The sequence below is a fragment of the Pantherophis guttatus genome, chromosome 1 (genome assembly GCF_059756535.1).
Source record: "Pantherophis guttatus breed Tessera chromosome 1, ASM5975653v1, whole genome shotgun sequence".
In the NCBI taxonomy this organism is placed as follows: Eukaryota; Metazoa; Chordata; class Lepidosauria; order Squamata; family Colubridae; genus Pantherophis; species Pantherophis guttatus.
In genome coordinates this window covers 277,359,157-277,369,422 of record NC_142063.1, presented here as the reverse complement: position 1 = coordinate 277,369,422, position 10,266 = coordinate 277,359,157, and the positions used below count along the sequence as shown (strand labels likewise).

The following is a 10,266-nucleotide window of genomic DNA, read 5'->3' as shown; positions in this document are numbered from 1 at the left end:
ACTGTTCCTACATGAATTCTATTAATTCTATTAAATTTGATTACAGATTATTCTGATAGTGATTTAACGGTGTCAGAATTCTAAGATTAGAGACTTTCCCCCATGGAAAAAAGCAATTATACCTATATTTTGTTTCAATATATATTTTTCTGCCTTTTTCAAAGCCTGTATTTAGTATCTAGTTGCCGCTTTTTATTCATAACATGAAAAAAGCATGCATCTTGTAGAAGGGTTTCCTTTTATTGTGCTTGCTATGAGGGATCAGGCTATTATAACAAAACGTATGTCTCGGGGGTTTCTAAGAAAGCTTAAAATTATGGCCTGGTTCTGACAAAAGTAGAATAGGTTTCTCTGTTCGGCCACGCATTAATTTCGACTTAATGCTGATAGACGGCAATGGGTTGATTTGCACCCTTTCTGTCCAGACCAATTCCATAAAAACTTCTGAATGAGCCCGTCGACGCAACCAATTTTCCTACAGTTAAACGGGAGGAGGGGGGAGGGGGGGAAACCCTCGTGCGATTCCTTCGCGCGTGCGTAACACAAAAGCCTGAGGAGGGTGACCGAGGAGCCTCGCGCGCGCAGGCGCCTTTCAGGCAAGGACTTTTTTTTGCCGCGCCTCCGCTTCTCCAAGCTCTCGCCCCTAGGAGGGCTAGGGAGCAAAGCCGAGCCTCTTGCCGTCGCCGGCTGATGACGGAGGCGCCTGCGCGAGGCGGGCCTTCCCTTTTCCTTGCGTGCCTGGCCAAGGTGCCTGGAGAAGCGCGAGGAGGCGGGCGCGAAAAGCGGAAAATGATGGGGGGCAAGAGCAGCGCTATCGCCGCTGGCGTCTGCGGCGCCCTTTTCATCGGCTACTGCATCTATTTCGACCGCAAGAGGAGGAGCGACCCCAACTTCAAGAACCGGTTGCGGGAACGTGAGTCTTACGGCCTCTTTCCCCTCGTGCGCCCCGCCGCCGAGAGCGGACTCCGCGCTTCCTTCCCCGCCAGACGCCTTTTTTCGCGACCCGAGTGCTTCCCCTCCACATTCCCTTCCCCTCATCCCTCGGCGATGCCTTGAAGAGTCGGTTCCCTTGCCCTGGTTAGTGGCTTCCAAGGTCCAGGAAGTCCTCGGCTAACGGCCGCTAGTCTTTTCCATAGTGAGAGGCCCCCGCCAGAGAGGGAACCTTTGGATGGAGGAGGGAACTCGGGTGCGAACTCCCTGCAAATAGGGTTTCCCACTGCCTGGTTTTAATCCCCTTTAATGCGCTTGGGCAGGAGAAGAGGTTCAGCCTCATAGGGTGTAAAAGTTAAAGGGCGCCTTGGAGATCATCTAGTCCAGCCCCAACTTCACAAATTGACTGTCGCACATCCCAGCAGATGGCTCCCTTTCCCCATCCCCTTATGCTTCGCCCCAATCTTCTCTTCCTTCTAACCCAAGGGTCCCCAAACTTAGCAGCTTTAAGACTTGTGGACTTCAACTCCCAGAAGTTGAAGCCAGAAGCTATGCTGGCTGGAGAATTCTGGGAGTTGAAGTCCACAAGTCTTAAAGCTGCCAAGTTTGGGGACCTCTGTTCTAAACATACCCAGTGCCTATAACCATGGTTTTGGGTTTTTTTGTTTTTTTCCTTCATTCGAGGGCCCTTTATTCAGTCTTGGTTGCTTTCCTCTCGGCATACTCGAGTTGTAAATGTTTGCTCTTAAAATTGCATGCCCAGAATGAAATGTGTTAGTCTGGGTGTGGTCTAATCAACGCATATAAAAAGTGAATTGTTACAAGTAGTCCTCAATTTAGGACCATTCGTTCAGTGACCATTTAAAGTTACAACAGTGCTGAACAAAGGAACTTACCACTGGTCTCCAAAGTTATGGTCTTTGTAATACCACCACTGTCCCATGTTAAAAATTTAGGTGTTTGGCAGCCTACTTTCACTTACAAGCGTAGGGACACTTCAACTCACCCCACCTGCCTTTTTCTCCCCATCTATGGTCTTTTGGCCTCCATGGCCCCTGTGCTCCACCTTACCAGCTGACATCCACCATCTTGCTCCTGCTGCTGACCAAGCATGCTCTGCTTGGCCAGTTGTGAGGCGGCTAGCTGGCCACATGAGACTTGTATTTCCCAGATCATGTGGGATCTGGGATCTTAAGTGACCACCAGCTGACTCAGGAAGGACCAGGCTGGATATGCCCATTATCAGTGGAGCAAGAAGATGGCGAAGGTCAGCTGGAGTGGCAGAGTGCAGGGCAGCAGGGGCTTTGGAGTGCAAAGTGGTGAGGGCAACTCTGGCTGGAGCTGGGGCTTCCTGAGAGGGCTGCAGCTTTGCGCTGTGATGCTGGGCTGAGGTGGCTGAGACTTCATGCAACACTGTGGCTCATGGGCTTCTTCCAGACTCAGAGGCATGGCCTGCCAAGAAGCTCTTGTGCCACAGCGTAACAAGCAGCCCCAGAGCTGTGAGGTTCAAGGGTTGCTTGCCACTCTGCAAGACAGTGTTTGTGAGGCAAAAAGGGCCAAGGCTGGGAGAAATAGGGAGTTGAAAGGGAGACAGTCTCTCACCTTGGAAGAAGCAAGGCTTGGGCTGCGAGGGACCAAGCCCAGAATGACTTGGATTGGGGTGGGTCCTTGGCCAATGACTGATGGAATTTGATTAACACCAATGGTTTGATTAACAAGCCATGCGGTTATTTGAAATTGTGCTTTTTGACTACATCACCTAGCATCGGAAATTCTTGTCCTAATTATGGTCACAAGTCAAAGACTACCTGTATTTGATCTTGATCTTATACAACTTAGTTGCAACCCAACATTGCATTTCCTTTTTTTTTAGCAATTGCATTACCTTCATGTTTGGCTTGTGATCCATCAACAGTGCCAGATCCTTTTTGTAGGTGTTGTCACCCAGTATGATCTCCCTATCCTATATTCATGTACTTGATTTTTCCTATGCAAAATAAGGTTTTTGCATTTTTCCCTCCTGACATAAAATTTCTGGAATTTTGATATTGTTCCCCAAGGAATTTGCTATTTCCTTTCCCCAAATTTATGTTGTTGACAAATAATATATTAATGTTTTCTTACCTTTCCATCAAGGTATTTGTAAATATATTTAACAACATTGGGTGCAGAATGGAGCCCTGCAATACAACTCAAACACTTCATTCCACTCATCAGACAGCCATTGACATACCTTTATTGGGTATGATGTTCAGCCAACTCTGTTTCTAATGGGAGCATACTCTAACCCATGTTTTGCCATCTTCTCTTTGAGGATGTCACAGAAAGCTTTGCTAAATTCTTTAGTGAAGTTAAGGTACATTATGTCTATTATATTCCCATGATCAGATAAACTGGTCACTCTTATTAAAAGAAGATGATCTGGTTGGATTGATAACATTTTGTTAGTTCCTACCAATAACGACTGTGCCCATCTAAACTCCTTTGTCAAACTCCTATTTGCTCTGTGTGCTTGCTTGCTTAATTAGAAGTTTCATTCATCATCAAAATTTCCTTCACCTTTAGTTCAGCCAGCCACAATTTTGAGAGTCAGGAGATTCAGAAGTGAATATTGCTATAAACACATTTCCTGACATTTGTATACACATAAGTATATATGTTCTTAATATACAGAGATAGAATGTATGTGCAAGAATTCTGTGTCCAAAGTTGTTTTAGTCGTATAGTATTGCCCCAGGAAAAGAGGTGTGTCCAGCTGTAAAATTAAATAAAGAACATAAATGTTTATTACTGTAAAATATGTAATATATTCCAATTAAATTTCAGAAGTCTGCTTTATGTTTGGAGATTTGCTTTGCAGATACTTTCTGTATTCATAAAAATTGTATTCATACCGTGTTTCTCAAAAGAAGGCCAGGTCTTATTTCCTTTCGACCCCTGGAAAAATGGCTAGACCTTCTTTTTGGAGGGTTCTAATTATTGACTCACCTCGTTGCGGTGGCACCGACAGCCCCGTCCAGCAGGAGCCCACTGTTGGTCCACTTCTTCTACGGTCGCTTGCTGCCATTCGCATGCATTGCCCCAGCCTCCATTTCGCCTTCAGATGCCTTCCGGAAAGGCTTCTGCAGCTGATAATAGATGTTATTGGTTGCAGATGCCTTCCGGCAGGCATCTAAAGGCGAAATAGAGGCCAGGGCAATGCGTGCGAGTGGCAATAAGCAACTGCAGAAGAAGGCGAGGCAGGTGTCGGGGTGTGCGAGGCCTGGTAAGTATGGCAGCTTCACCCCCCCATCCCCACCCTAGCTTATTTTTTACCTGTGTGCCTAACCCCACTCCCTGCATCCCAGGGTGGGGTGGGGGTCGTAATTAGGGCTAATTACGTAATTAGGGCTAATTATATGGGTGGGACTTAATTTGATCGCATGCGCTCAAAAACGTGATAGGGCTTGTTTTCAAGGTGGGTCGTCTTTTTGGAGAAACACGGTAGAAAATCCTCTAAAATATTTAACCATTCACTAAAAATTAAAAACATTGTGATGGCATAGCTTATCGTTGCTCCTAACCCTGACGGCTGAATGCTAATTAAAGTCAAAAGCTGGTCACTGGGAAACGACCTAATTTTATGTCTCTGTTCTTCATGCAAATGAAACATAGTTAAACTACACAATGGTCACTCCCCCTCTACATATTTGGCTATCCAGGTTCCGGAGAAAGTCGTGTGTCTTGGAAAAAAAAATAGAGGGGGAAGATTCTTGCTTTTGATAAAGTACTACATATATATTATAGTTACCTTCACTTTGTAATATTTGACAGTTAAGTTTCAGCATCTACAAATCCTGCTTGTAGAGACATGCTACATAATGCATTCTCAAAACCCTCCTGGTACTGTTTCACTTATAACTTCCAGGATAAGGAGAAATGCAAAAGAAAAATGTAGAGTTATCCAGAATGCAGCATTATTTTGTAATTTTGCATTATTTCAGCTCTTCAACAAGTACTCAATCACCTTTGTTATGTTTTCCCTTAATAAAAAAGTGTGCTTGTAAAAACTTTTTCCCCAGATTGTGAAAATACTCTTCTGTTTACCTAAGATGAGTTTTATACCATCAAAGTAAATGTTTCTCCAAAGCAAATTGCAATAAATGATAGTAAGAAGAAACAATTAGCTTGCAATTGATGCAAAGATCACAGTGCTGAAAACTCCCTGATTATGTTTAGTTTAGTTTAGTTTATTGTCATTGCATCTCGCACAATGAAATTAAATGCCATTTTCCATGTACATCATACTAAGAAAACTATAAAAATAAAACAAAAACACACATCCTTCACATATCATTGGTGGTCTCCCTATACCTATGTGAAAGAGCTTATGGGTGAGCTTAAGTACAGCATTTGATTAAAATTGGGCTCCTGACATATTTCTATGTATCACCACCAAATTTTGTAAGACACAAGAAGCAATACACAAGTCTTTTGGTGCTAGAAAAAAATAAGAGAAATATAGATAGGATAGGATAGTCCTTGACTTACAACAGGTTGTGTTAAGTCAGTGCCACAAATTGTGGCAGACCCCTCCCCCTAAAAAGCTACTTATGACCCGGTTCTGAAATGATCCCCCATGATCACTCTATGATCACTCACTCTTATGACTGATTGCAGGAATGCTGCAGCACCCTTCCCCCTTCCATCTATTTCTGTTTAATGACCCATGTGTTTAACAACCGCATCAGGGAGAGCAGGGATAGTGGGGCCATAAGTGAAGTGATCACATGGGCATTTATCTTAATGGTCATCACAAGTTCTGATTGTAATGGGCAGCTCCATTATGGTCATGATTCAAAAACTATCTGTATGGGAATATTTTAATAACATCTATCATTGACTCTTGAGTGAGCTGAGGAGTGACCTGTAGATATAACTTTGCATAATTTAAGAATAATTATTCTACATGTGAAAGATAATATGATGTTGCATATGAGTATCTCCCTTATGTTCTTTGCTATGGTATATACGGAAATCTATGAAGTTGGGACCTCTCTTCTGAAAATTACTCTGAAATGCAAGTACGGTAGCATGATTTGAAAATCAATATATCCTTATTTAATCTATAGGAAGAAAGAAACAGAAGCTTGCCAAAGAAAAAGCAGGATTTTCTAAGGTAGTAATATGTTTTTTATGTTGCATATATGCTCTACTGGCAGGCTTTGGGCTAATGTGAATATACTGGCTTGATCTTATATTTATTCTTACTGATTTGTTTAGATGACTTTGTTTTGTTGGAGCTGAGGTTTATTTCTTCATTTTATATCTTCTGATAATCATCAAGAATTTCTGGAGTAGGGTGATATAAAATATTTGAATGAATACAATAAAGTATTTTTTTCAAAATGGTCTCTGGCTTGAAATTATTGTACCATCAACCTTTTGTAGCATACATCCAACAGCCCTAATTTTGGAGAAGCAAGAATAATGACTTTCCTTTTTTTTCCCCTTCCCCATTTCCATTGAAGATCCCTCAGCTAGTTTTTCAGCAAGCATCCCTTCCTTTTGAGCTCCCAACCAATCTTAGCCCATTCAGGAGCTGCTGGGAAGTGGCAAATAACTTTCTGCTATTTTCCTTTTATGGATATTTCTCTTGATCCATGTATAAGCATGGTATATTGTGGGATGATGTACTTCACAAATGATAGCTAATTTCTATAGCAATTGTGAGGATTGTGAAACTGATAAGGGGATTTCTAGGTATGGTTTTATTTTTACTTTTATAAGAATTTGTAAAAAAATGGAATGTAATATTCCCTGTAAACTTCTCTTTATTCTTGAAAAGTTTTTAGTATTATTAACTTTTTGGAAGTTGAAGTTTATTATTTAAAAGCATAATGGGAAGGGTGGAAGATTTTGCTATGATATTTAAATGGCTGATTTGATAAATGTTGTTCTTGTAGTTGCCTGATCTAAAAGATGCTGAAGCAGTTCAAAAATTCTTTCTTGAAGAGATACAGTTGGGAGAGGAACTTTTAGCACAAGGTTGTTGCATTTTTTTAATCTTTCTTTTTGCTAACTTGTGACATATTAGAGAGAGAAAATCAATAGAAAAAAGGCTTATTACTGAAACCACTGCTTTGAAAGGTAAAATAATTGCATGCTCTTTAAAGGGCAAGCCTATGTATATCTACAAATATGTTATTGAACTCTATTGAGTTTGATGACTTTTTTTCCCCTATTTGTATAGAATTATTCTAAATGTTGATTAGCGAAGCTTGACCCTTAATCTCAACCCACTTGGAGATAAATTCAGCTAAATTTAGGGCACTAAATTCCAGGGCACAGGGATTGCAGGATAAATTACTTTTTGAGAGTTACAAAAAAAAGAAGTAAAAATAGAACTCTAAATTTATAACTGCAACTTTGAAATGTTATCACTGTTATTTTAATATACTGTATGTTATTTTTCTATTTAAATTTGTCTAAAATAGCTCATAAATCAAGACGACCACTAACAGAATAAAGTCTGAAAATTCTAGGGTAGAAATTTGAATTTTGGGTATTTTTTTGTTAACAAATTTATAGATGTGATATGCAGATATTTTATTTCATTTGTTGAAATAATTTATTGAATTTTTAAATATTGTTACCTAACAATAGTTTCAAATCTTCATTAAATGTCATTATACCTGATCTTTAGTAGCTGTAATATGTTTTTTATTCAGGAGAATATGAAAAAGGTGTTGATCACTTGACAAATGCCATCGCTGTTTGTGGACAACCTCAGCAATTACTACAAGTTCTCCAACAGACTCTTCCACCACCAGTTTTCCAAATGCTTCTTACTAAACTCCCTACAATTAGTCAGGTATGAAAATATCATTTGGTTTTTGAAATAGAATTAGTAAGTATCAGTATTATTTCGCCTGATCTCATCAGTATTGTTTGTTAAACCCATTAAGATCAGATCCAGAACTGAAGCAACTGAGGATATACGTAGTGATCACAGTTTATTTCTTTCAAACAGTTCAGTCGCATCTCAGAACTGAAATTTAACTATGATGTTTATAAATTATAGGATATTATTCCTATAAAGAGGATATAATTGTGGAACCTTCTGTAAGAATTCTGTCATCATTCACTTTGGTCTGTAATTTGACTATGATAAAATAATTTTTAAAAATATTTTGACATAATTTAGTTTTCCCTATCTGAAACTCTTAGCATTTCCATTTAAATAAGAAATAACTTTACAAATGACTCTGAGAAAAAATTAACTAAATTTAGATTTTACATCAGTTTGTTCTTTGAACTGGTTTGATGCAGTGCCAAACCTGATAGTCCTATACACTAATTTTGAACTAAGTTTACTGAAGAAACTGTGAATAAAGTTATATATATATAACTTTAGTAAAAATGAAGAAGTAAAAATTTTAATAAAAAATGAAGAAAAATTGGGCACGTCCAAAAGCATTTGAGGAAAGCTGAGATAAAATTCAGGCTGCTAAGAAATATGTTTAGTATAGGTTACTAGAGGTTGTTGGATATATGAAATTTACCCATAAAGTAGTTGAATTTGTATTAGATCTTTTTGCAATAGTTACAAGAAACATATTCAAATATATCAGCTCTTTTCCTGACACACATGCGCTTGCTTTAGTTTTGCACAATAAGGAACTTTTAAAGTGAAATAGCTACCACATCTTATAAATTAGAAAGGCTTCTGTATAAGTTGAATAATATTTGTTTCCAGTGGTCATATCATGGTTAAAATGTGCCCACTGGATCCATATCGTGAGCCATGTAGCTAAGAAACATCAATGTGCAGGGTTATTTAAAGTTTATTGTCAGAAAGGTGTTTTGGGTATAACTAATTAGACTGCTTCCACAAATAAGCTACAGCAAACCATAACGATCTTCTATAATTGCTTGCTTGCCTTGGTTTATTATTTCTCTAAATACTTTTAACTGCTTATTAAATACTGCTACTTACTGATGTTGATTTTTGAGGCAGAGGGAGGTTGATTTTCAAAAACTAGAGATTGTAACTGATTTCAGTAATGTGCTTAACTGGAGAAATATACCATTAACAGTTTTATTTTAATGTTCCTATATTTTATTTTGCAGAGAATTGTAAGTGCACAATGCTTGGCTGAAGATGATGTGGAATGAGAAATCTGTCAGGAATGCCACTTCCTTAGTCAAAAGATGAGCATCCGGGGGTAGGGAAGAATAAAAGAATAAGCATAATAGTCATGATGGACTGTGTACCACATTTAAGCCTGCCAAAGTTAATTTTAACTCTGAGTAGGGTGGTTTGGCTGGACTTATTTATTAAACTAGTGTATTTTGATAAACTCATTTTATAAACGCACCATATTGAGTTATAAAAATATCATTAACGTCAATGCAAATAAAGTTGTATATACACAGACTGCAAAGTAAAAATATGCACACCCCTTGCTCATTTTTGAAAAACACAAAGCTAAGGCATTAAAGATGTACCTGGCACGTTCATGTGTAAGCCTGCTTTTTCAGCAGTCAAATGGGGTGCGGGTGGGGGACCATGTCAGCAGATTTCAGCATCTGGAAATTTCTTATGCTTGTTACTCGGAAAGGGAAATCAGTAGACCTGACATTTGATTGTATTTTTATTAGAATTCATACATTTTCCTTCATTCTCTGAAAGCTGCCTAGTGTCTTTTAGATCAGGGGTCTCCGGCGTTGGCAACTTTAAGACTTGTGGACTTCAACACCCAGAATTCCTCAGCCTTTGTTGGCTGAGGAATTCTGGGAGTTGAAGTCCACAAGTCTTAAAGTTGCCAATGTTGGAGACCCCGATTTTAGATCAAGGTACCTGAAAGTAACATCATCTTGAATTAAGATAACTGCCTCCTGGATTTGACAGATAGAACTTGTCTATCTCTATTAGCATGTTATCGACGCACATAAGATGACATTCTGATTTTAGATGTAAATTAATTGAGAGTCTTTCAGCCATATACTATAAAATAATCATATTAGATATTGGATGCTTTCCTGTAATAAACGTAGAACATTATCATTGAGAATCAAAAATCTGGCTGCAGAAATATGTGACTTGTGTCTAAATGAAAACCACTTTTGAATTATACATTGAATTTACCACCAGTTTTTCATCGTGGCAACTGTAATATTTTGCCTGCACTCTGTTGCAAGAGCACAAACAGATTTCATGCTCGCTGCCTACCAAAGGGCCGTGCAAAAGACAGGCACTTAAAAGTAAAGAATACTAAGCCCGGAACTCTGTTTTGTGAAGCAGAACTGAGTAAAATTCCCAGACCTTCTGCATGCAAACCTATTTCAGGCTTA

At 39.1% G+C, this 10,266-nt stretch overlaps 1 protein-coding gene and 1 non-coding gene across 2 annotated transcripts; both read left to right on the top strand.

The window, feature by feature from the left end:
* Positions 1 to 548: 548 nt before the first annotated feature.
* On the top strand, positions 549 to 9,424 carry TOMM20 (translocase of outer mitochondrial membrane 20). Its single transcript, XM_034428314.3, has 5 exons — positions 549 to 913; positions 6,042 to 6,088; positions 6,876 to 6,957; positions 7,641 to 7,783; positions 9,043 to 9,424. The coding sequence occupies exons 1-5, from the start codon at positions 691 to 693 to the stop codon at positions 9,085 to 9,087; spliced, it is 540 nt and encodes a 179-aa protein (XP_034284205.2). The 5' UTR covers positions 549 to 690; the 3' UTR covers positions 9,088 to 9,424.
* Positions 4,791 to 4,926, top strand: LOC117672130 (small nucleolar RNA SNORA14). Its single transcript, XR_004593133.1, has one exon. It is a non-coding gene; the product is annotated as a small nucleolar RNA SNORA14 (small nucleolar RNA).
* Positions 9,425 to 10,266: the final 842 nt, after the last annotated feature.